Source organism: Aulonocara stuartgranti (genome assembly GCF_965226115.1).
Source record: "Aulonocara stuartgranti genome assembly, chromosome: 18".
Classification (NCBI taxonomy): Eukaryota; Metazoa; Chordata; class Actinopteri; order Cichliformes; family Cichlidae; genus Aulonocara; species Aulonocara stuartgranti.
The window spans coordinates 14,686,921-14,714,616 of record NC_138954.1 but is presented as its reverse complement, the minus strand read 5'-3'; the positions used below and the strand labels follow the sequence as shown (position 1 = coordinate 14,714,616).

The 27,696-nt window shown below is 37.7% G+C and overlaps 2 protein-coding genes across 8 annotated transcripts in view; one reads left to right on the top strand and one right to left on the bottom strand.

Annotated features, from left to right (window-relative positions):
* Positions 1 to 15,087, top strand: part of ghrhra (growth hormone releasing hormone receptor a) — a 43,285-nt gene extending 28,198 nt beyond the window's left edge. The window contains exons 8-13 of the mRNA XM_082513866.1: positions 4,325 to 4,385; positions 4,513 to 4,582; positions 5,552 to 5,646; positions 9,712 to 9,841; positions 11,647 to 11,688; positions 11,911 to 15,087. Coding sequence (XP_082369992.1) covers positions 4,325 to 4,385; positions 4,513 to 4,582; positions 5,552 to 5,646; positions 9,712 to 9,841; positions 11,647 to 11,688; positions 11,911 to 12,057 — 545 coding nt within the window. The 3' untranslated portion in view covers positions 12,058 to 15,087. The remainder of the gene's footprint in view (positions 1 to 4,324; positions 4,386 to 4,512; positions 4,583 to 5,551; positions 5,647 to 9,711; positions 9,842 to 11,646; positions 11,689 to 11,910) is intronic.
* Positions 15,088 to 17,896: 2,809 nt separating this feature from the next.
* Positions 17,897 to 27,696, bottom strand: part of adcyap1r1a (adenylate cyclase activating polypeptide 1a (pituitary) receptor type I) — a 34,324-nt gene continuing 24,524 nt past the window's right edge. The window contains exons 12-16 of one of the 7 annotated variants that reach the window (XM_082512951.1): positions 26,954 to 27,037; positions 24,987 to 25,116; positions 23,491 to 23,532; positions 21,902 to 22,147; positions 17,897 to 21,186 (exon numbers count right to left, since the gene is read on the bottom strand). In XM_082512951.1, the coding sequence (XP_082369077.1) occupies positions 21,923 to 22,147; positions 23,491 to 23,532; positions 24,987 to 25,116; positions 26,954 to 27,037 (481 nt within the window). In that variant the 3' untranslated portion in view covers positions 17,897 to 21,186; positions 21,902 to 21,922. Of the gene's footprint in view, positions 22,148 to 23,490; positions 23,533 to 24,986; positions 25,117 to 26,953; positions 27,038 to 27,696 lie in introns of all 7 variants that reach the window. The other 6 variants (XM_082512950.1, XM_082512953.1, XM_082512952.1 and 3 more) reach the window with 6 other exon arrangements.

The window sequence follows — 27,696 nt, the reverse complement described above, 5'->3', positions numbered from 1 at the left end:
GTTAAGCTCCACTGAAAGTTTAATAAATACATGATTTTTTTTTATTCTAAAACATCAGAGTAATGTAGGTAAAGGAATAATTTTCAAGAACAAACAAATGTTTCCATCGTGGCTTTTGCTGATTTAAAGTCAAGGCGTCTTGTTGCTTTTCTGTCTCTCGTAAATGATGCTGCTGGAGAATAAGTGCCATCAGTTGCACATTGTGATGTGCTCAATTTAATATATTCAGCTGCAGAATAGGAGATAACAGGGGAACAGTATGAAAACCCCTTTCAGTGCCTTAAATGGATTAACCCTTTAAAGCCAAAACTATTCCCAGAAAATTATAAATTTTGAAGTGAGAGAGTTTATTGGACCTTTTGACAATTATTTTACAATTTATTTAGAATTGTCAGGGGAAATTTTTAAACTAATGATAGAAGCCTCAAACGCTTACAAAAACTCATGTATCTAATATAAAGCACTAGGTGTTAAGGGGTTAAAGTCAGTATTATCACACATTATCTTCATATCTGGGTTGGAAATCTATTTTTACACAAGAACTGAGCCTCCAAAATCCTGGTAGCAGTTTATTTAGGCAGCAGCACAGCCCTAAAGATGAGTGTAGCGCTTGTTTTCCTCGGCCCCCCTTTTATTTTCTCTCCCATCTTTTTTTTTTTTCTTAGCTTTCTATGGATGTTTTGAGAGGTTTCCATGTTTTCTCATCCCTTGTTCCTAAGCCAAGTGTTTTCCATTGTCTTACCATTCCCATCCCACTGTCTTTTTGTTTTGTTTGTTTCATGCTGCTGTATATTTTCCTATTCAAGCCTGTAATCTCATACTCCACCGCTCCTGTCAGTCTCATATGGTTCCTGTTACCAAAATATATCAGCTTAGTCCAGCCACACAGAGCTAAGCAGAAACTTTTGTTAAGTGCAGCAGTGAAGGTGAGAAACAGCAACACACTTACCTGAAACTTTTAGGCAATGTCCAGCTGGCAAAACAAAACCTTTCATGCCACGTGGGCTTTTTAAATCCTCCGCTGAATGCCAGTGCAATGCTGCATTCACACACGGTGGCAGGGATATTTCTGATAAGGCGATGAATGGAATTTATGGTAAGATATAAATGGATCTGACCCTGAGGGCTACAAGCACGCCGCTACAGTTTAATAAAAGAAGAGGTAGGTCATCAGCATTCAGGCAGACATTATTATGATTTCACGTCAGGTCTTGTGAGCTGTCTCAGTTGTAGGTTGTTGTTAAAGGTGCTCCACATGCAAACAGTGAGTCACGCTGAGCAGGATGCTGTAGCTGGCAACTGCTGCTCAGCTGCTTTGACAGGAAGTTAAGAGAGGAAAGTGAAATCCTCCACCGCTGTCAATCCCTGCCGGAGATCAGTTGATTCTACACCTTGTCTGGGAACTTGCACTTGAACCGTGATAATTTTTCCAGCTCCAATTCACAGCAGCACTGCTTTATAAGCCTGAACTGCTAATTTTAAAAATGGAATAGCACTGAATTCATGGGCATGAGACAATATTAAAAGTTATTATTAATTAAATAGCATAAGTTACACCAGGTAGTTTATCTCTGATTAACAACCTCCTTAACCTTTTGGAGAAGATCTCTTAATTGTGAGATTAGTCATAATTACAATTGTGAATGCTTCTTGGGGCTGTGCTTCAAAGCAGGTACAACATACTCAGGATATCTTTCCCCTCTCTCTTCTCTGACATCAGCAATCAGCCTAATCAGTCACACAAAGGTGGTTATAATTTCAATAAGTTAGTCCACAGCTTCCCAATCTAGCTGCAAGGGTGGTTCCCTGGAAGAGGCGGAAATGGAGGCATCTGACCAGTCAGTAATGTGAAAGGTTTACAGAGAGCAGAGTGACTGATTCTTAACAAGGAAAATCAAACTATGATATTAGAAAAAACTGTTTAGGCACATAATACAGTCTGAAAGCAATGGAGTGCAACCAGTTCAGCTCCTGAGCCGTGTGAGTGGAGGAGCACTGTACAGTAGTGCAGTATCAAACATGCTGTGTGCACTTTAAGCTCTCTTGAGCCAGCTGGCAAAAATGCAGACTGTGTAAGCCTTATTAATATCACCCGTTTATCATTAAGGAATACATTTATTAAATGTATGTGGATGTGTGTACCGCAGTGATGAATTTGTTGAGAAGTTTTGTTTACAAGGATTTATTTCCAACGGTAACCAGCGACGCAAGACTGAAGTGCAAACATGCACACATACAGCACCACGTCACATCACAGTGTTTTTGTTTTGTCCTTCTGAACTGTATGATTCAACTTGAATCACCTCATCGCTCACTCTACACTCAAAAAAGGTGACATGAAAGCGTTGCTGTCCCCTCCTCTGTCAGAGAGAAATGGGGTGAGACATCAGGCCCAAGGTCTCCTGCTTTTTTTACTGCCTTTTCTGAAGCTTAGTTTTTGTTTTTTTTCCTCCACGTTGAGAAAAAACATGGACAAATAGCTAATCGTGCATCTTTCACCACTGATTCAGGTTTAAGATGAGGCAGTATCAGAGTCCAGTGCTGATACTGGACTCTGTTGTGAATCCTGCCTGTGTTCAGAGGGTTACATAGGGAAAAGTACCCATAACAATGAGAATACATGGCTTTAAGGCCAGCTCAAGACAGAGCTTGTTTCAGTCAGAAGTATTACACAAGTTCGTCTGTGTTTGGAAAAATGACTCTGTCCTCTTTATAGATCAGATTGACTTGAAGAAAAATGTGGTGAGAACTGTGCAGACTTCTTCTGAAACATTCATGGTGTGATTTGAAGCAGTGTGTGAAGGAGGAAGCAAAATTTGTTCCGTGTTGTGGCATAGAAGCAGAGCCTGTGTCATGCTTAGTTTATGCTACCCCGATTGTTTCGATTTATGGAGGGATTTGTCCACGGAGAGGGGTTTTCAAACTATGTAAATATGCTCCCAACAGTCGTCCAAAATCCATGCTGCATGGTGCTTGACATGGATGAGTGTGTTCGTTGCTGATCGGTTTATGAGTAGGCGGGGACAGGGAAGGTAGCAAAAAGGTAGAAGTTCAAAAAAATTCCACAAATTTCCCCAAATCATCTTCGTGTGCTAGAAGTTTACTATTCTCTGCACCTGATGGACCCACAGCAACCTAATCTGATCACAGGCTGCCCACACTGCCATTGGTGAACCATAATTTCCCCATAAAGATGAGCGGAGCTCATCAGAGAACCCAGTGGCTAGCCTATTAGCTCAATCATTTAGCTTGTGTGCACCAAACATTAGTTACGAATGTAAATGATTCCAAAGATCTCAAGAGCTAAATCGTTGTCAGATGATCATCAGTGGTTCCAAGATTGCATTTTGTCAAATGAAATCCCAGTTTTGTTGTAAGAAACCCTGACGACTTGTCACAGCAAGTGTTAAACTCCCCCCAGAAAAAAGAAAGTAATGAGCACTATTGCTCATATTTTGACTCGTAAGGTAGTTCAAATAATTCTGACACTGATCTGTATCCATACCTGAACGTGCCAGTTGATTTAGCAAACACAAAGACTTTAGATCATTTTACTATCATGTTCTGGGAATGTTTACACAGTCTTCTGCATAGTCGATTAATCTATAGGCAGTGATTTCACCTGTCTAATGTTGAACATGACCCACAAGTTACCATGGCGATATAACCTGGTAAGAAAAAGAAAAAACAGAACCGCTATTACTGAAAACCCAGGATTTCCTTATTCGCCTTATTTTCACCCAAGAATTAATGCACAGCAGTTTCAGCTGTTGATAAAAGGATGATTACTTAATAAATTCGGCTGTTCCCCCAAATTATCATATTTTATACCTGGACAACAGATGTTGGGTTGGTGATAGATTGCTTGTGATATTTCCTATACAAAGGTACAACAATAACAGCCATAATAATGCTTAAAAAAATATGAAACTACACAGATGAATATGTTAAGATATGTAAATATTTTTGTCCTGAATGTTTTTACACAAAGCACCTGAGGTGTGTTTACGTGTGTGCACACGAGTGGTGCTCAGACTGTAACCACGGTGGCTCTGATGCGTCTTATCAGCTTCTTTCTGGCTTTACTATCCTGCTCTCTCGTGTCTCCTGCTTTTATTCTCTGTGTACTCCTTTTTTTTTGGGCATGAAACAGATGCAAGTAGCATGGAATTTTTTTTACACAGAGTCAACTTAATATTTTCTATGCTTGTCAACAAAGAAATATGCAGCAAACAGATGCGTTTGGTCTGGAGCAATGTTCGGATTGATTTTACTTGACAGGTAAACAGAGCATGCATAATTAATTCCTGCCCTTACGTTTTAGGGCTCCCATCTACAGTTCTCATACTGTGGGTTTTGACCAGATTCTTCTATGATGACAGAGGGTATGTTTTTACTGTTGTTACTTTCATATTTCTGCATTTTATTTAAAGCAGCTTGCCAGTCCATGTGAACTATTATATCTATTTTTGTAGGTTTAGTATTGCACTGACATTACATTTGGCTTTACAGTTGCTGGGATGATACAGACAATGTTGGCATCTGGTGGATTATTAAGGGACCAATAACAGCCTCACTGCTGGTGAGTATAGGAGTTAAACACCAAGTACCTGATAAACTTGCCTGTCTGGTTTTTTGTTTTGTGGTGGCAGATTTACAATTAAAGTTTTACAATGAAATTTTACACTAAAGTGGGATTCTTCAGGCAGAGGAAGTGCAAGTTTGTGGCCCTTGGGGCAGTGATCATGAAATATTAAATAATATACCAGCAATGTTTTAAAATTTTAGGAGCTTGTTAAGAAACATGTATTGGTGGTTTTGTCTTTTAAATCCTTTGATGTCAGATTTTCTTTTGTCAAAGCTAAAGGTTAATAAATATTTGCCAACATACTGAGAGACAGAAGTTTTCTTGCAAATCACATTTGTTCCTGGCACAAGTTTAACTAGTTAATTAAGATAACTTTACTTCAGTGAGTTGGTAGAAATGAACATCTCTGGCAGCCATGGTAATATTTCAGTTAACCGAGGTTGTTTACTCACCTGTACTTTTTCTGGACTCGGTCCACTTCCAGACAAACTCCAGAGTGGTTAGTTTATAGTGAGGATCTGATCCAACTTCGAGCCGACCCAATTTCCTGGTGTACGCTGCAAGATTGAGCTAAAAGCCTCCCTGAATTCTTTACGTTTTGCATTATGAGATGCAACAGAGTTCTGTATACATTCAGAGTACATTTTTTTCCTGAAATATTACTGTGATAAATATGATAAACACATTGATTTTCCACGTAATCAACTAGTCCAGAACATAGTATCTTTTTCCTGTATTTACTTTTCTTGCCTCAGACACATTTGGCCCATCAGCGGAGTGAATGTTCTCGTTTGCAGTGACACATTGTGGTTCACTTTGTCTCGAGTTCAATAGTAATCACCTTTATCCTGTGATGATACAGGATTTTTAAATTTTTCATTCCCCTGTGATAACACTGAATGTCTTTTAACTAGTGTGTATCTGATTTTGCCATTTAGGCCACTGTGCATGTTTCTCTTCCAGATCAACATAGTCATCTTCGTCAACGTCATCCGGATTCTGGTTGAAAAGCTTAAATCTTCTGCCATGACAGGGAACAATGACACTGGACACTTTATGTGAGTCACGAGGAGAGATTATTACCGTGGGACAATGTGGAGCACAGTGTACAATGTTGTGCTAGTGCAAAATTTTGTTATAGCTGGTTTTTAAAAATATCATGCAACAGATCCAGATTTAGCTGAACTGTTTACATGTGGCTGTCTGCACTTGTGTATTCCCTCTTTTGGTCAAAATTAATAGAAGAACAGTCCGTCGTTCTTGTGATACAAAAAACAGAGAAAAAACTGCATCAACAAGTTTCTCGACTACTGCCTGTTAACTGAAGGACAGCAATATTCTGAAAAGTCAGTATGCATTTGCGTCCTGCAGGCCACCCTCCTAATCTCAATAAGGTGCATAAAATTCACAAGACAAAACATTAAACAAAATAGTTCAAATCACATTAATACAAATGAAAACTTTTCCAGAGAAAAAGATACACTCAAAAACACCTGTTCTGTTTGTTCATCATGGCAACAACAGCTTACAAGCCCACACAGGACATGCACCCTAGCACCCTGAAAGCACCTGGTTGAAAAGCAGGAAATTTTCATCTGACTCTGAAAAAATGACTGGTGCTAGTTTACTGCAACAGTCTAATGAACTTTGTGATTGGGTTTGCTGCACAGTGTAGTAAATGCTAGTTATTTCAGCCATTTTTATCTTTCCATTCATTTTCTTTGGTTCAGAGTTTAAATGCTATACCTCCTGACTGTAGCTAGGTAACTAGATAGAGTTTGTCACCTACTAATCAGAAGGTTGGTGGTTTGATCCCTGGCTGCTCCAGTCTGCATGCTAAATATCCTTGGGCAAGATATTAACCCCAAGTTCCTCTGCAGTGGGCCCATCGGAGTGTGGATGTGTGCGAATGTTAGATAAAAAACACTTAAACACAGAAAAAAGTAAATGGGTGAATGAAGCAAGTTGTATAAAGAACTTCGAGTGCTCAGGCAGAGTAGAAAAGTGCTATATAAGAACCAATTATATGATTACGATTGATTGCCCCCAATGAGACGGCCTCTTCTTCTTTCTCTTATTGGATAAGAGCCAGGCTTTGAAAAGTGTAACTCAGTGTTGATTTATGAGATGTAAGGAACCAATCAAAATGCTGAACATATGCCCCTCGCAAAGTGGGACATATGATCACTCTAGTCACAAGTTATTGATGTGACATATAATAGCTTTGATTTGATAAAAAGCATGCTGCTCTTTAATAGAAGCTGTAAAGTAGTAAATTAATATGAAAACCAAAAACCTTTAGGGCAGCAGTAAGGTAAGAGGAGTCTGTGAGGATGGACTGCTCAGGAAGGCTGTTTTATCTAGTGAAAATGAGATTTGATAATACGTCTCAGCAGGAAACCTTACAGCTGATGAACAGATTTCTGATTGTGAGGAAGAAAAGAAGTAGCTTGCACCAATCAGCTAATACAGCACTCTAAAGAGCTCTGAACTTACCCCAGTGTGTGCATGTGTGATGTCAGGAAATGATGAAGAACAAATAACCTATCAGATAAATTAGTTTCGATATCCATACATCTTACATAGGGTGCTGAACTTAATCTTAGTGCTATTTTGATAAACCATCATTTTAATAATCTGTAAGTTTAAAATTTAAACACTGTACAAGAATAAAATTTGATTTCTTACATTTGTACTTATAAGAAATGTCTTGTATGACTGAAAAATAAGATCAAAGCCACACTTCCCCTCTCTGATGCAATCTCTTTCAAGTTTTTTTTTTTTTTGGATTGGATATGCTCTGTGAGTTTGCAACTTTCACCGTCTTTCTTTGAAGCCTGGATGTGAGCCAGCACATCACAAGTATAGGTTTGAATAAATCAAACCAAATTCACACAAATATTTAGAAACAACTGTAAATTTTGTGTATTACATTTTTACAGACATATATTGTGCCCAGAAGACTAATCCTTTTTCACTTTTCACCAACGTTTAATCTTGTTCTCTCATGTGGATGAAAGTCGTATAACTTACTGAAATGTCTCAACTATTGGAAGGGTTGAAATCTGGTTTTATCCAATTTATCCAATCGCTCAGAAACTCAATACATGTAGGGATCTAGATTTGGCCAAGACGACCTGCTGAATTTCAAATCAAGCAGAATGAGGAAGAAAGGGGATTTAGGTGACTTTGAATGTGGCATGGTTGTTGGTATCAGACAGGTTGATCTGACTGTTACCTAAACTGCTGATTTGCTGGGATTTTCCCACACAACTAACTCTAGGGTTTACAGAGTGTGGTCAGATAAAAAGAAAAGTTCCAGTGAGCATCAGTTCTCTGGCTGAAAATAACTTGAAGAAGAAGCAGACTTGCCCGGTCTGATTCTGAATTTTTGTTGCGACAGATGGTACGGTCAGAATTTTGCAGAAAAATAAATGATAAAAACAAGACTGGCTTATGACATAATAACTTTTATAAGTCAGGTGAGGTAGCAGCCTCACCTCACCATAGTGGCCATGCAAGATGATCTACGCCCTTGGTAAGTTTTAAGGAAAAAAAAAATATGGTTTTGGTAAAAATAGATCCATCGGCAATGTGAAATCCCAGAAATAAAAATTTCTCACAATATCATATTTTTTTCCACCCCGATTTGCAATGATACATCCCAAGAACTCCATGACTTGCTCACTTGCTATTAGCAGAACTGTACCATCATGGTACCATAATGAAGATCAACGTTACAAGTGTCTAACACCAACAAGTGGATACATGAGATAATTTTGGGCTTTACTTATGGGAACCTATAGCTCAGGTGTGAGTTAAAAACATCATATGCAGAGAAAAGTGGTTCAGCATTAATAAAGCTGAGCTTTAAATCATTTTCTTGCACTAAACTCTTTATAATTCAGTTGGATAAATAGTAATTTATTTTAACATGTAAACCTTTTGCTGGGTGTTAAGTGGAAACTGCTAACTGAGGCAGTAGTATGTAAGAAGAAAAGGTGAGGGGGAGCTGTTTAAATCCCTTGACAAAAGTTTGAACGGCTTCTTACACTTTAATATAATATATGCATACATGAATCTACTGCAGCAGCAGTGAAACCCTGCTTCACCTGAAAGAATCCTTCTTTCTCTTGACATCTGGCTGGTGCACATTTGTGCTCAGCTGAATTAATTTAGAATGAGAGCATATAAAAATAGCTCCAGATTCCAGAAATAGATGTTACCTACTTTGACGTGCGACAGGATTGTTCCACCAGTTCAATGAATGTTTCACAGGATTAAAAGCCCCGCCTGTCGTAGGAACTTAAATTTGATTCAGGAGGAACCTTGGCATTCACACAAAGGCACAAATTATTCACCTGAAATAAGCTGATAGCTCCCCTCCATCTTTAATCTTTAAGCAGTTGAAGCTGTGATAATATTTCTGATTAGAGCTATTTTATGGTTTAATCTGACTATCTAGATGACTAAAACATATACTGCAACATCCTCATACATGTGAGAGTGTCACTGAGGAAACTAAAGTGAGAATAAAAAACACACACATGTCAGTTGTTAGGATAACAGCTGTCTGTTGATCTCTGATGAACTGGATACTCTTGTGAGTGGATCTGTACCCAGCTAGGTTTTCCAATCTCAATAGGATATACAGAAAAGTAAATGATGAAGAGCATAAACATGATACTTATCTCAGTGTCTTTTGAGGATGAAGCAGATGTTGAGTTGCTCTTTTCAAACCACATTACTTGCGGGAAACCGTTTCAACAAAATGTCATAAGAAATTAAATGGCAACATTTACATGATATTTAGACATCAGTGATATGAGCTGAACTAAGCACAATGTGTTCAGGTTTTGTGTTTTGACATTTTAATCTTTTCCACTGATTGGCCTGATGACGATGTTGTTTTAAAGGTCAGTGTAATGAAAATCTGACACCACCATTGTAGCTTTGATGAAACCTGAATGACGCATTTAGTCTGTCTGGCATTTGAAACTTGTACCTCTGACATGACTGAAAGTAGCTGACCATACTGGTAACACACTGTAATCTTTCAAAGTGTTGCATCATTATCTGGACTTATTTTTTATTTTTCAGTCCTTTCTTTTTGCTTCACTCAGGAGGCTGGCAAAATCCACCCTGTTCCTGATTCCTCTGTTTGGGATGCACTACACTGTATTTGCCTTCTTGCCTGAGAACACTGGAGTAGCAGCCAGACTCTACATCGAGCTGGGACTGGGCTCCTTTCAGGTATAAAACTTCAGAATCACAGTTCACAAAGAATTGCTAAAAATAAATAACTCACATTTCTCAAGTTGAAATTCTTCCCAGCAGATTTATTTTCCTTGTCACATTAGAAGCACAGGTGTTACAAATCTGAATCATCATGGAATTGATATTTATACCTGTGCATGCACAATAATAACTAAAGCTCGTCGGCTGAAGGCCAGATGAACTTATGTGATGGTGAGGTGTCTGCCATCCATCCCTCAGTCTGTTCCAGCACCTGTCCCTCTAAAATTCACTGAATTCTCAACTCGATTATTATATTTTAGAGAAACCTGCGCACACTGATATCCTATTGTATCTTCCAATTTATCAAGATTATGCGCAAAGTTAAAACAGGAGGTAACAGAGGGATAAAGCTGATGAGTGATCCCATGTAGACATTCAGTTGTAGTTCATGGAGCTAGGTTAAGGAGAGAGGTGATATCAGTTAGCAGCAGTATGGGTTCATGCCAAGAAGTAACACTACAGAACTTGGAAAGAAAAGCATCTGGACTGAAGACGTTTCACCTCTCATCTAAGAAGCTTCTTCAGTTCAAAGAGCAACTGGTGGAGAGTCCCAGATTTTAAGCCCTACGGGAATGTCCCCAAGAGGGTCTGGCACTCTCGGAAGTTTCTCGGATGACAGCTGTATAGTCCAGACACTTTTCTCACCAAGCTCCTTAGACTGCAATGATCTGGATGACTGAGAACCTTCACAGACAACACTACAGATAAGATATTTGAGAGAGTTGATAGAGAAATATAGAGAAATATAGAGAAGGCCAGAAGGAGCTTCACTGTGTGTTCATGGATCTAGAGAAGTCATTGATTGTGTGCTTGGAGGAACTGTGGTATTGTATGAGTATATCACTGAGGTGCAGTAGGAGACAGAGACACAGATGAGTTCAAGGTGGGAGTAGGACTACATCAGGGATCAGCTCTGAGGACCTTCTTGTATGCAGTGGTGATGGACAAGTTAAAAAAGGAATGAAAGTCAGTAGATACAAGACACAATACAGGGTGCACAGCAGAAGTGAAGAGGAGAGTGCAGTCAGGGTGGAGTTGGTGGAGATGAGTGTTGGGATGATTGTGACAGAAGGATAGCAGCCAAAGTAAAAGGGAGGGTTTACAAAATGTTAATGAGACCTGCTGTGATGTTTGGTTGGGATATGGTGGCACTGACAAAAACACAGGAGCTGATCCTGAAAGTGGCAATGTTGAGGATGTTAAGATTTTCATTGGGAGTGACCAGGATGGACACGATTAGAAATGAGAATATCAGAAGGAGGGCTTGAGCGATAGAGACACAAGGTTGAGATGGTTTGGGCATATGTAGGAAGAGTACATTCATATGAATATGTGGCAGAAGAGGATACTAGGAATACTAGATACTAGGAGAAATGGAAGCAGATGATCTGTTATGGCGACCCCTAAGAGCGGCAGCCCTTGCTGGCTGAAATAATCACGGTCATAAATAACCACTCCATAATATTTGTGCATGTGTAAGACTATAACTATGTGGAATGTTGACATTTATGCAGCACAAAATGTATCCCATAAACATGACAAAATGAATTAACAAACAACAATAAATCAGCAACCGAATGACTTCTTCAAAGCCTGCAGCTTCATCCTGTTTTGCTTGTTTGTTCTCTGAAGTTATTGTGATGCTTTGTGCAATTAAGTGTTAGCAACACAAGTCACTGTTTTCCCTTAAGCGGACTGTACATGCAATCAGTTCTTACTCTTATGATTTTATCTTGAAACAGATGTCTTTTATGTTGCAGGGGTTTGTGGTGGCGCTTCTTTACTGTTTCATGAATGGAGAGGTAGGCAAATGGAGGGGAAGCTTGTGTAATAAAAAAAAGTCATACAAACATTTATCATAAATAGCTGCCCTGAGGTAAGAGCTATTCTTTGGAGTGAAAACCTCAAACACATTTTTTGGTATGGGTAAATGGCAGCATTGCAGAGACATTAACCATTTTGCTCAACAGGTGAACAAAAAGCCTAGGCATCTGTAACTTTCTGCAATTTCTATTTGTTTGCAGGTCCAAACAGAGCTGCGGAGGTGGCTGTGGAAGTGCCACAATCAAAGTCATCTCACACCAGCTAAGAGAAGCATCACTCAGATCACAATTCGGACTCATGGGGGGCTCGGGCTGCCTGCTTCTAGTGGCAACATCTCTTCTGTATGATTTCAGAGATCATTAATGAAGAAAATGTTTCACAAAGGAAAAGGAAGGGGAAAAATGAATCAGTCCTTGGAGCTGAACATGCTGATGACATTAATTCAACAACCCCTCTCTAAGAACAGGTTACCAGAATGAGCACAGGTGAGTGAGGAGGAAATGTATCAGGATGCATTATACTGATTTCAGAAGCAGTTGTGGCTGCAGTTTAAGGATGGTACAGCACACATTTCTCATTTGAAACACAGCGTGCTCTTTCTTGGACCGTCTCCGATGGTGGTTGATTTGTAGGGATGTCACGGTGCCACAGAGGAAAGAGGAAAACCTGGGGACAGAGCTGGCCCTGAGTTAATGACTGAGCAAAAATGTTGTGGAATCATATTTAGCATTTGCAGACACATGACGACAAACCTCAGATGTTAATTTGTCTGCCATTTTGAGTGTGTGAGCATGGTGACATTGCAGTAATAATGCTAATAATAATGCTAATAGTAATGCTAATAATGATACTAACAGCAATGTTAATAATAATAACAACAATGATTATTTTATTTAAAAAATGCAGTTACAAAATTCCTAGTTTGGATGAAACAGGATGTAATGTACAAGTCCAAACACAGGCAAATATCTTACAGTACATTCACTCCTGCATACACACATTAGAAGAACAAGAACCAAAAATAATGGGAAAAGACTAAGGAAATGTTATACTATAAAAAATTAGGTTTTAACTGTCATATAAGACAAACCACAGATTCAACTGACCTGACAGTATATGACAGGGTTACCTCCAGTAGAAACAGAACTGGACAGAAGGGGAGTATGGTGTCACAGTGAGGAAATGCGTGGAAAAGCAGTTGGTTCTGCAGCAGGAGGAGTGTAGAGAAGCCAAGTGCTTAGCTTGTGTAGTGATGACAGATGAGAACTCCATGGTTAGCTCATCCTTTTTCTCCAGTTCCTGCTTTACCTGGCGGAGGTCATCTTTTAACTGTGTGTATGCTGGCAGGCAGTGTCAAGACACTGTCATAATAGTGCTTAACAGCTGTTGAAGGTAGCAAGCACTTAGCAAGCAGGCTGAAAACAAAACAAGGAGCTAGGCTAACACTGACCCCACCTAATAAAGCCACCAAACCAGGTTTCAGGAAAGGTGTCAAGTTGCAGCGGTGACAGTAACACAGTAGCAAATTGATCAAAAGGAAATTACTAAATCCACCAAAACACAAAATTCAAGAAAAACTGGCCTAGAGGCCAGTCAATAACTACCTGGCAATTACCAGTTAGAAGGAAAAAAGTTTATTTCCCAACGAGTTAAAAGTGTTTGCTGGAGGTTAAACAGGCCTATAGATAGGTCAGTAACCACCTAGCAACCCCCAGTTTCTAGGGAAAAATGTGTATTCCCCAACCTTGTGATTGCTTTCGCTGCTAGCATGCTGCTATGGTCATCATTTGAATGAAAGTGATTTGTCTACAGACGTTGTCTAGTTAACCCCTTTTTCCATTAATACCTACTCGGATTGACTCACCACGACTCGCCCACGTCTTGACTCGGATCGACTGGTTTTCCATTACAACTGAGTACCACCTAATGTGCATGGTCATTGTTATAGAAACGGGGCGGAGCGTTGATAAATACACGGTTAATGTATGAAATGAATGCTACAACAAAGGTGGACATCGAGGCAAGAATATACCTGCTGTTCAGTCTGTGGCTTTTCATCAGACTTGGGGACCATGGCATTGTTTTTTGTAGCCATTTCCCCTCGTTACCAGGTTTCAAAATAAGTGTTTTTGATTTTCGTGAATGGGATGCTATCATGACTCATTGAGCGATGCCCCTGACTAGCCAATTGGCGGCATGCAGTCTGACCACGTCACATTTTAGCAAAAGCTCGGTTCACTATGAACCCTGGCCAAGCAGGTACTATGTTAGTACCTGGTCCAGATACTATGAACTAAGAGAAGACCCTGAAAACCGTGGTGAACCATGGCAAGTCGATCCGAGTAGGGCTTTTATCTCAAGTAAAAACTGTGAAAAAAAGTGGCGACTGTGTGTCTGCAAAGTATAAGTTGTGCCTTTTAAAAAATGTGGGCTGCAGTGCTGAAGCTCCTTGTTTAGACATAGAAATAGACTGTATTTATCCCACACTGGGGAAATTCATATTGTACAGCTGTACAATGGTCAGCAAGAGAAGTGAATTAGAGACGTATTAGAGAAAAAAAAATCTTTGCTTTCAATTACACCCAACAGCCTCCAGGAACCACTAATGACCAGTTGTCAAGTGATGGGTGTTTTTCATCATTATGGAAGACAACTTTTGAGCAATGGGCTCATGACATGAGAAACCTCAATAGAGACAGCTGTGGAAACACTGGATTTGGGAAATCGCTAACATATGTGAAATAGTTCTGTGCAGCAAGCAGCAGGAGCAGTCTATGCTGGAAACTTTTGAAGGACCACTCTGGAGTTGTGCGTGCTTGCTCACTTAGCATTTCACTGACTGAAATATATATGTTATGTATATCTATATATAATTTTTTAAAGTACTGCGATCCAGAGAGTCCAGGACAAGCATTTTGCATTGCCATTAATTGGTACATCATGTTTTAACTTATTGGTTTGATGATGAGCCATTGGATTTGTGAATATTTATTTGCTGCTTTCCACATATTTATGGTGTTGTCAGATGTGATAAATCATGAGCATTTGATGTACTAGTTGCACTTAAAGAAATACCAAATTATTAAAAGAGTGCCTGGCATTTACATAATACAATGTCATAAAATGGTTGTGTTTAACAACACTGGGCTGGTTACCCACACTGACAATGGTCCAAAGTTACAGCACAATAAAACATAGCACCTCTTATTTGTGCATTCAAGTGCTCCTCAGGTGGTCCAATTTTTGGAGTTTGGAAGTCATTTTTCAGAGTTCTGTGTGTTCATGTGCTTTTACAACACTTCCTCACCCCAGGGTGTCAAATTATGCCTTTCTGTGAGATGTGCCTGGGGTTGCAGAGATGCACAAGATGTCTTTTCAGACTTTCTGTGTTGTTGTTCCGACCTCAGGGGACGTTCACGTGATTTTTCTAGTCAGTATATAAATTTTATAGTAGGTGTGCACACAAATACATATTGAGAATTGTACAACCATTAAGCCTTTGCATTTGTAATTATGTAATTATTTTAAGCAGCAGTTTGTTAGATTTGCTCACCATAAAGACTGGGAACAGCTTGCTTAATTATATTTCCTAAAGTAATAGTTCATCCAGCATCTCTGAAGTTAAGTTTGGTTTAACTTCATATGCTGCATCTCAGCCCTGCACTTTTTAAGTCTTTATATTCAGCAAAGCTGCAGACACATTAGTGTACAAAAATATTTCACTATACAAGATCTTTAACACAAAGATAGTACCAGATTAACTACACACAATTGACATCAAACACTGTAACAGTGTACCCGTGCATGTAATGCACAGTAATAGATGAACATTTGTGGTTTTAAAAGTATTCAGTGTTTACTTTTTCCATCTAAGAATAGGATTTCCTTTCTATCAGAATTTTAACCAGGACCTAAGAAAAGCACATTTTCTCCTTTCCCCAAATACAATGTTGGACCTGAAGCCAAACCTCACCTTCCTCAGACCCTCTTTATTCCTCAGACCTAAAAATTATGCCTATAGGCCCTACTTGCTCGATTCATAATGAATGTAAAACACTTCCGGTTGTCGCAGCTGATATCTCAGTGATCCTACTGAGCCCATCTATCCCCCCTTCTATTGGCCTAATAAGTAGATACAACTTGTATAATAATATTTTATTTTATGTGTATATGAATTAGTATAATATATGTTATACAATATACACAAGAAGCTATACTCAATAAAATGGGATGAAACTTTTATCGAATAGAATAATTTATAAATCGTAGGAAATGTAAAATATAGAAAACTGTGAAATATAACATTAAGCTTTGGTGGTTCTCCTCATGACATGGTACTCCAATGAGGGTAACAGTTTAATGCTGCTGAGAGCAAACGTTTTATTTTTTGGCTTGAATAAACACAATTGCCCACAATAACTGGTAAGAAATATTTTCTGTGTCTTGGATTTGACTTTTGCTTGAACAAATTCTGCAGTCATAAACTGAAAGCCAACTTGTTTTAAATAAAATGTTTTTTTAGATAAATTATTTTATTTTAAACTCTTTTTTAAATTACTTTTAAATCCCGTATGGAGCAGAGGACCAAAACTGGTCTTGAACGCGTATGTCCAAAAAACCCTTAGAATAATAATAATAATTAACATTTATTAACAAGCACCCAGGATTATCTGTTAAATCTATCAAAGTCGTACAGTTAATGTTTTAGGATAGTTTTTCCAAAGTGGACCCCTCAGGTTACTTTAGCGCAGACACCAACAAAGATTGTTACTCACACTGGGTGCAATCCCCCGCAATAAAGTTATACGTGTAGTGCAAAAATCCTGTTCTTCTCCACAGTTGTGACTTTCACACCATGGGTGTGACTGTCATGGTGATTTTGGACTCTTAATGATTTCTTTGATCGGTTCTTTTTCCAGGATGGAGTGATTGTACAGCATGCATCTTTAATGACTTTAAAAAAACAAGAACAAGAAGCAAGAATTAGGCGCACAAGTTTTAAGCTATTTTGGACTTTTCTCTAATATACACAGAGTCAAAAGTACATATTCAGGATCTAAAATGTCCTTTGACTTGATAAAGCAAAGACATATTAACTTCTCATCGGTAATCATAATTGACTACAACTGGTAGTTTCTCTTTTTCTTTGTTTGATTGACCGATACTCAGAACAATGGTAAAGTCCAAGGAACAATGAAGCTCTAAAAAGAAGAACGTTTGAGCCATTTTTAAACATCTGCAAATTCTGAGATCATCAGTTCAAACAACTGTACATAAGTACAAGTTATTTGTATGTGTCACCGCTTTGTCAAGATCTGATAAGGCATTCAGGAACAACCCAGGAACCACAAAAGCTCAAGCCTGGAAACTGCTGAAACACCAGCGTCACTGTTCACAGTGGGTCCAGTATTACATTGCCTTAGCCTGATTAGGCACTGATCAAGAAAGAAGCCCCTATTCCAAAATCGCTGCCTTCAAGCTTGGCTGAAATTTGCAGTTGCACATATAGACAAGCAACTTGTCTTCTGGGGAAAAAGTTTTACGGTCAGATGGGATAAAGATTGAGCTATTTGGCTCCTACAGCACGAGGTATGTTTGGAGGAGCATGGTGGTGGTGCTCTTGGACTGTTATGCTGTCAGTGATACTAGTACATTCAACAAAGTGTTTAGAATAATGGAGTGCTACCTCCATATTCTTCAACATCACCTGAGATCAACAGCCCGAAGCTTGGACGTAATTGGGTGTTCTAACAGGACAATCATCCTAAACTTGGATCTGGTTTTGGAATGAATATAGCAGGCTAACATTAAGCTTGTGGAATGACCTTTTTAAAAGCCTTGGCTTCGACCCTGTTGAAAATTTGTGGACTATACTTAAAGCCAAGTGATGCCAGGAAACCAACGAATTTAAATGAACTCTACCAATTCTGTATTTAATCAAATATTAGTGGCGATGTAGCTTATACGTGTACTTTTGACCTTGTGTGGATAATTCTTATTTTTTTAAAGTCATTAACGATGGATACTGTACAATCATTTCATCCTGGAAAAAGAACAATTCAAAGAAATTATTAAAAGCCCCAAATTGCCATGACATTCACACCCATGTGTATGTAAACTTCTTACACCGATAGTAAATGTAAGTAAATCTTCCATCTTTGAATAATGAATCACACTCTTTGCAAGTACAACAACTTACCACCGATAAGTTTATTTTGCAGTCAATTTTACACAACTGGAGACATGAATGTTGGACACCAGAACGCTTGTTACACATGGCACACTGTCACAGGTAGAACCTTTGATGAAAGTTCATAGATATTTTTTCTTCATTAAACTGAGAATTTACATATATTTAAATGCTTGTCATTACATACACATGCATACAGATTACAGTCTCCAACTTTCAAACACAGATGCACACACACGCACACACACACACACACACACACACTGAAAACTGGTACATAAAGAAATGTACAAAATCACAGCCACAAACACTGCAGGTCTTAGTCAAGAGGTCCACCTGTGTGCCAAAAGTATGCATACATGATAAAGAAAAGACATCATTTGTACACTATGGCAAATTTATAGCAGGCAACATTTAAGAGCAGCTGAGCGACAACGGTACATTCAATTCATTGGCAATCAAGACTTAACACACAATCAAAACATCATAAAACCGGCTCAACAAGCACAACCGCCAAAGTAACAGCATCTTAGCACAGAGATATGCCACATAGAATAACTACAGTCAAAATATTTTTTTAATCAGTTTTAGAAACACTCATTTACTTTTTTTTTTTTTTTTGCAGAAAGTTAAATGAGATTGATGCTAAAAATGCTGGCAAAAAGACAAGATATTAGCTTGCTGTCCAGGTAGCTTATTTAGCTAAGGGGAGGGGGGGTTTCTCTTCTAGTAAAAAAAGTCACTTCCAGGTAGTAGAAATCTACTAGGTATGGGAAACAGCCTTTTAGGTTTATTCATAAATTATATATATTGTATTTTTGGTATGGGTATAAAATAGGGAGTTAAATGAGGATCAGAGGCTAGCTGTTTCCCTAATCACTGGATATAGCTTCTTTTTCTAGCATACAGATATAAGCGTGTTATCACGCTATTATATATCTCTATATATAATATTTAAAAAAATTATCAGGGTTTCTCTTTGATACATTCGTTTGTTATAATAATTCTAAAATAAATGCAAGAAGAGGTTTATGAAAAGCAGTGTGGTCTCTTTTAGCCAAAATTTAGCTAAAAGCTACAATGCTCAGTTTTCCTCTAGCTAGTGCTAAGAATCAAAACAAATTCTCCAGATTTCCTCTAATCTCACAGTATGGTTAAAAACTGACACAGTTCACAGTTCACTAAAGTGAAGGGGAGGAATTTGAGATATGGCATGACAGAAAAACACATATCTCTACATTGAAAAAACAAAACAATGTTAATTTAAGTTTTATTATGGACATCAAAATGTTGGGCTTGTCACAAAAACAGATGTAGAAAAAGAATAAAAATATGGCATATAAGCATCTCTACCCCCTATCCTACATTTCTAAACATGAGCAAAACAGTGCCTGTCAAAACTGTCCACTCTCCTTAACATTTTACTGCCACCCTGTGGTAGACAAATACACAGCACGGAAATGAGCAAGGAGTCATTTTTACTCTTCTTTTTTTCACATACAGTAACAGCTTTGAGACATGGTCGTTTACATCTGAGCTGTTTAACACTCAGAGTGACGGCTGGTGATAGAAACACTTAAGCAGCAGCAGAGTGTTTGTGTTTAAAGTCACACTCTCTTACACACTTTGTGTTTTGTCTGTTGCATTTGTTCCACCTCTAAAAATCTATTTGAATAAAATCATGTCCCCTGTCTGTTGTCCTCACTCTACTGTCCACAAGCTGCAAAGATGATGCATTTGATATAATGTTACTTTTCAGAGGTTGCATCTGCTTCTTGTGTTTTTTGTCTTTCTCTAGAGTGAGAGACTTTGCTATGCATCTCCCACTCTCACTTCTTATGACACTACATTTATGGCACTTAGACCAAGAACACCACATCACTCAAAATAATGAAATCATACATTAGAACCACAACTATGTTTTATGCACAAAAAAGCATGTATACTGTACATATAGTCACTTTACATGGCACCATTTCATGGAAAATAAATATACATCCTTATCTATAAAGTATCATCAATTCATTGTTCAAAGATACTACATTCTTAGAATCCAACTATGATGGTACATAAAATAAATATGGTGAAAAAACTATTTTTGTTTACATCATTTCACATTTTATTCTATTAAATAATTTCCCCACTTGTACAATTATTGTTTCTCAGCCTGTTTTTTGCACAAACAAAACAGAAAAATGAGCAAAAATCAGCGATTGTCAAGAGCTGTCACATTAAAGCCTTTAATGTTGACTGTTACACCACTTGTTTTTTTGTTTTGTTTTGAAGCCATTTATCTTTCACATTGCTGCTAAAATGAGTGTTGTAGATACATCATGGCTGTAAACCAAGAGATAAATAAAATAAATAAAAATTATGGAAAACTACACAGCAGGACTCTTTTTACACTGTGTGTAAGTTAATAAACTGACAATGATGAGAAATTCACTAATAAAGTTTTGAGACACACAATGGAAAAAGCATATTTTCTTCAATCTACACTGAAATCCACCACTCTGTACATTCTTTGAAATGACTCGCTGCACCTTTAGATTACCTGTAAAAATGTAAAAATGATAGCTATTTGTGACCGACTAGGCACTTTGGAATATGAGCGTAGGATGGTTAAAATTAGAGTAGGAACAATTTATTATGGCACAATGGTCTCAAGCTTGGAGGAAAGAGATCAAGAGACAATGAAATCTGTTATGTTCAAGAGCATGTTGACAGTGGGAATCTTTCCCCTACAATAAAACGATGTACATTTAAACTCATGGCACTATGAAGAGCTTTGGGTGAAAGCATCCACTATATGGCACGTGTACTGTTTATGTTCACAGTTTGCAAAAAAAATCTGTCTGAAAAGGGAAAAGGGGACTCGAGCTCCACTAGTAGAGCAGCTAAAGGCTCTAGTTGGTTCAGATAGTAGACCAGTGGTTCCCAACCTTTCTGATCTGTAACCGCTTAAAACAAAACTAAGTCAACTCACAACCCATCATCACACTCTGTGAGGACAGGCTGCTTATTTTAAGCATCAAGATGAGGAACTAGAAGGAAAAACAAACCAATATTAATGTCCACATTATGGCTAACATCTCACAGTCCCTCTAATTCAATCTAATCTTGGGATTCCCAAGGTTGGGAAACACTGTTCGTTCACATCTCTTTTATATATACTGTATGTGTTTTTATTTTTCATTTCATACAAAAAATAGTCCAGACTAGAGTGGGCAGGATCTTCTGGGTCCTCTGGATATGGGATGTAGTCTACAGATCTGGGCTCCAGTTCCTTTTATTTGAAAAGGTCATAACAATACTGCGTTATCCTAAATAAAGAAATTCTGATCTAGACACTAAAAGTCACTATTTACACAATCCATGAGTTGTTTTTTTTTCTTTATATATAAGTTATATTTTGACATACTCTGTACTTACGGCTGAAAGTAGAAAATGTTTAAATTCAAGACAAAACATTTAAACAATGAGCATTTTTTACAAGCAAGGCGAACGTTTGGTTGATAATTAACTTTGGGCTGTAATGAAATCCAGTCAGGCAACCAGTTTGGCACTTTGAAGCACATTTACTTTACACCAACAGCCAAATATGACCCCATACTTTATGTCAAGCTATTTATTTCTTAAAATGTATTATTATTATTATTTTAATAGTGTCTCTTGTGGCACCATCTCCTATCTGAATGTAAATAAAACAATAAAAGGGGGAAATATTATATAAAGAGAGTTTAAATCAATAAAATGTAATTTAAGTTGTGCAAAAATATTCATTTTAAGTCATTAATCATATAAATTGCAACCTAATGTAGTCTAAGGTAGTGAGATAAATTAAATATATTACTTCAATATTAAATGATAAAGACATAAAATCTCCAGTAAATGTTTTCAGAAAGATTAATTTTCTAAAGGTGAATTAACTACATGCAAGAGGTTTGAGGGGCCACTTTGGTCTGCTCTGGTTGGTCTGATGTAGGTAAGTGGAACGGCACCTTGAAGTTGATTCTAGCAAATCAGATGCTCAGGTCGGGAGGCTGATGTTGGCATTCTCCGCCAGCGGGCTCGACATGCGTATCTGCGAGCTGCTCTTGCTGAGGATCGACAGTTGAGTCCCGCCGTTCACTCCACTGCTGGCCAACGAAGGATGCCTCTGCTGCTTCAGGTCCACAGCAAAGTACCGGTTCACCGTCCAGCTGCGCCATTTCCTCTTGATCTCCGATTGCACCTTCAGGGAGAAACTTCACAAGGTCATTTTTAATGTACTTTAAGCTGTACCAGCTCCACGAAAAGGTACAGTAAAGGTGAGGTTTTTAGAAAGAAGAGTTTCCTAATGTGATCTAGAGCGTTCGAAAGACATGCACGCATGCCAACTTTTTGGGATTTGGGACTGTAATATAACATGGCTTTTATAATAGATAATAATTCCAACGTTTTATGTATCAGGACATAGTATTAAAAAAAATCTGGTTCTTAGCAGGTATTAAAATTAAGTAAATATGAATAATGGAGAAGTTGTGTATGAAAAACTATCTATACCTTTTCCCCTTCCTGAGGAATTAACAGGGTAAGTAGAAGTGAGGTACTGATAATTGAATGACCTTAATTATCTGATAACCAGCAAGTGTGAGCACCTCTATAAAAAGACTTATTTTGACTTTTCAGGTTCTTGTGTTTTCCAGAGACAGACATTGGCAACCAACTTAAATAAGCAATTGTTGCTGCTGCTCAATCTGGAAAGAGTTATAAGGTCAACAAACTCAAGTCCATCATTCTACAGTGAGAAAAAATATTCAAAAGTGGAAAACAACCAAGACAATATCCCAATGTCTGACCATGCAGTGCTCAGAGAAACTGCAAAAACCCCAAGACCCAGCATATCTCTCTTTATGGATCTCAGCATGTTAAATGTTAAAGATCATGACAGTACTATCAGAAAATTATAATAAATATGGCCTGTTTCAAAGAGTTGTGAAGAGGAAGCCTCAGTTTAGTTTTTGCAAAACTGCATCTGAACAAACCAAAAGACATCTGGAACAAAGTGGAGTGTGTGTTCTTGATCATCTGTATTCAAATAATTTTCGAACCTGGTAAGGACAATATTTTTTTTATTATGTCCTGATATATAAAACGTTAGAACTGAAACACTTTTTAAGATTCTTATTTAAAATTACTTTATTTTTTAAATTATAGCTGATCTGGGGAAAATATGGAAAAAGGTCATCAGTTATCAGAAGGCACACTTTTTTCAACACTGGCCAGCAACTAATGCTTTACATAAATATAAAATAACTCATTAGATTTTTAATATTTCTTACACTATATGATTAAACAGACAGATTGCTTCTGCATCACTTGCAGATGCTTCATGGGAGAAGTTATACTATCTGTCCTCATATTTGCTTACAACTAATGTATATTATACAACATTTATTAAATGGTGATAAAATGTATATTAAGTTATATTAATTTGGGTAGGATTATAAGCACAGAGATTCATCCTGAAATTGCAAGCACAAGAACTATTATAAAAAATACTATGAAGAAGTGAGCGTGTATATGAATAAATAAGGGGGAAGCTTACCTCTCCATTGAGGAAACAGTAGAGGACAGCCACCACAAAACCCTGAGGAGGAGGATGGAGAGAAAATTGAAAGAGAAATGAGAGAAAATTTGCTCGAGATTCAGTTTAATCTAACTGTGGTAATATATACATTTAATATAATCAAGCAACACTTATGACAGCTGTGCTATATATGTATAGCACTGATGTTATAAGCACTGTAAGAGAAAAGAAAGAGGAAAACTGACTTCTGCTTTTGCTGTGCACAACGTACAGGTCTCTTCAGTATTTGGGATGTTAAATGTATATCAAAGTACATTATTTGGAAAAATTGGCCACCAGCAGTTAGTTTTACCTACAACTAATGGTTATATTTACATCTACCATTTTGTAAGTGACCAGGCTGATAAGACATATCTGCCACAGATACCTGTCTCTGTCAGTTTACTGCCAGCTAAGGTGACCAAGGCCTAACAAAATGCATGACAAAAAGCCATAATTTTAAAAAAAGAAAATGAACAAAACCATTATAAGGTTTGGCATTTTATCTTTCTCATCAAATAAATACTATACGCATAAAATAAATGTTCAACTGTTCCTGAGAAGGAGCACTTCCTGGATTCAAACTGCTTCTGTTTAAGGTGTTCTTTGAAAAGGATAAACATACGCTAAATCCTCAAAGAACTCCAAGGCACTTTCTTTTCCAATAAAATTTAAAATGCCTTCTCAAGTCACCCTTTGATGACTTTGCACTAGGAAGATGATGACAGCCGTGCCTGCTTTTCGTTAGAAAAAGGACAGACTTAGAAAAGCCTATCATGAACTCTCAACTTTAGAAAAATAGAGCCAGTGAAATTGTGGACCATTGTATCTACATGTAGCTTTACTTTAACAAAAACAATTGTCTATAAATGTGTTCCTCAGTGTGCTGTCAAAAATGTAAAAACACAAAAGAAATTGACTACCTAGCATGTTAGCTGATCACCCCCTAATGGCATCTTATTGGATGAAACAAACAAAATAATTTAAGTGAGTCACTGAAGATATTTTAGTCTTTTTTTCATCATTACTGATGCTGATCTTTCACTGATAAACACATTTCCTCCTGGCATCGGAGACAATATAGAATAATTGTTTCCATCTATTTTATCCTTTTATAAATCCAGTTTAATTGCTGCAGGGCTCATTTTAACGGCATTGTGTTTAACTGCATGTAGCTTTATAGCATTAATTTGTTATTCTTACTGCTTAATGTGCTGCCCAATATTACTTTCACAGTTTCACAACTGCTTCCAGTAAAAAGGCTTTATGGGGTATGTACTTAGCTCCTCTTCACTTTTCATAGCTGTTGATAATGACTGCAGAAGATAACTTTTGGATATTACTAAAACTCTCCTTAAGATTCTGCTGTATCTTCTATATTCAAATGATTTATTGTCCCATTACGTTCACTCATTCATCATCTGGGATCTCTTCTTTAAGTAAAACTGGATGATGAAGGAGCTGCAGGAGCGTACCTGGAAGGATCCAAGGCCCAGCTCGAACACAAGCCTCTCCCTCTTACTGACATCTTCAGGTGAGAAGGCGAACACGGTGTAGTGAATACCAAAGAGAGGGATGAGCAGGAGGGTGGAGCGTGCCAGACGCCTGAACAAACAACAACAAATAGTTTAATGAGATTGAGTGAGACACAAATCAAAGTTGTTTTAATGTAGATTTACTGGAGCTGGTCAGGTGACGCTAGAGATGCATTGCTGATGTAATGCTGTGCCACATTTCACTACTATACTGTTTCTTAAATGTTTCATTAAGCTGCAAATTTATATATTGATATATTAAAAATATATTAAAATGTATATATTAATATAATAATATATTAATCCTCAGCTTTGTATAAAAAAAGAGGATTTAATAAATACTTAAAGTGTTCGAGGTAAAGGCTGGTGGTATTCTGTATTTTTCTTAATGTCAACAAACCCACTGAAAAGACCAAAACCAACAACAAACTGCTTTGTTGTAGTCTAAAGCCCCTCATTTCTAGCCAGTATATATAAAAAAAGATCAATGATGTTCTCCTGTTTTTAGATGAACTTTTTTTTTAACAAGCACTACAGTTTATTTTCAGTTTCACATACACGGTCATGCATAAATAAATATTCTAAATCACCTAAAAATTGTACTGCTTAGCCCAGTTTTAGCGACTAAAAATCAGCATAGCCCAGCTGTTTAAGCTCTATAATATTAGGTCAGAAGTAGTTGACTGGATTTGTTGACAGTCAGAAAAATAAAATAGCACCACACATCCATTCTTAACTTTACGATTGAGGTTTATTTTAATGTATCAGTTCTTTTTAGGTCAAGACACCGGCAAGAACGCACTCAACTGCCGCTGTGTTTGATACTTTATGGCAGTCACATAAAGCTGTGTCATTACACTGTGGCGTGTATGATGGAACACTGGCTGACGCACAATATCAACGGCACAATACAGACAAACACTTGGTGGACACAACTGTGCAAAACAGTGGTTTCTACAGTGCGGTCCAGTGTCGCCAGGGGTCCTTATGAAATAGTTTCACAACTAGAGTTTGACTCGTTTTCTTGCTGAGAGTTACAGGAGAAGGTCACCTGTTTATCTGTCCACTTAGTGTGACGCTAGCTTAGCACCTAAAGTGGGAATAGAGAAAGTGCACACTGTAAAAAGAAATCTCTAAAAATATATGTGATGTTTTGAAATGCAGAAATTTTCTACATACTGTTTTTTCTTAATATAAACTTACACTATTAAAAAATATTATTATTTTTAACAGTGCAAGTTCAGGTAACAAACACTTATTTAGATATTTCTGAATCCTCACAGCTTAATATTTAACACATTGTCTATATTTACCTGAATCTAAACTTTTTTTTTTGGCAGTTTATGGATTAAAAGTGTATAGTGAGGTTATACTGTTTACTCTTGTTTAGCTAATAAAAAGGTGTTGGTCATCCAACTCTGAGCAAGAAAACAAGTAAACAATATCCCAAAATGTCAAATTCTTTTAAATGTTTTATCATAATGGAAGGAGATATGCAACTAATAGTAACTATAATAATAAAAAACAGCACCAGAAATATAAATCTAAACAAACAGAAATTAACCGTAAATGAGTCCTTTCATAACTTATTGATTAGAACATTTTCAAAAGCATGAGCACTGATTAGATTTGTTCTGTTTTGTGAGTGAGGTAATGCATTGACAATTAAAAACCCCTAAAACTTTAAGAGCCCCTGGTGTAAGATACAAACACACACACACACACACACACACACACACACACACACACACACACACACACACACACACACATGCAGTGAACAGAAGACAGAAACTGACACACACACACGGACGCACGCACGCACGCACGCACGCACGCACGCACGCACGCACGCACGCACACACACACACACACACACACACACACACACACACACACACACTTACAGTGTGATGGTGGATAACTCTGACATCCTGCACGAATGCTGAACAGCCTGTGTGGGCTCACTGAAGCATTTCTGAGCACAGCTGCTACACAGCACAAAGACAACACACAATACAACAAAGACAATGTCTTTAGGGACACAGACGCACAGTGTCACGCGCACACACATCTCCACACTCGGTCATGCACACTCAGGTCTAAGCTGCAGAAGACAAAAGTATTATCTGCTGGGCCTCCAAAGATACTATCCGATGGGAGGGGAGCAGGAGTGATGTCTGGATACAGTACAACTCCATAATGAGGTTCAAACTTCCTGACACTGGGTTCTACAAATGAATCTGAAATTTAAAAAAAAATAATCTAGGCAGACATGTCAGAGGTTATCACAGAGTATTACAAAAAATGGCTGGATTGACATGTTTGTGACACTCACAAGAGAGAAAATAACCCTTGTGCAACATATGCATTTAATATGTTAGCATCTATAAAAATATCACCCAGCTTTTAATATACAGATGGTACCTTCTGTAGGGTCAGTTGGTTGTAGGTTTTGGTCTTTTTGGTCTTTTGATGCTGGTTTTGGGATTTTTTGACAAGATGAAAAAAAGTAATAGTGCCAGCCTTAACTTAAAATTCTGAATCCTAGCTCTGTGAGTAGCAGGGTTGCAAGATCTAGAAAACTGCAGCAATCAAATTTATTAAAGCATAAATTCTTCATCCAAATTTTGACATTTTTGAACTCACG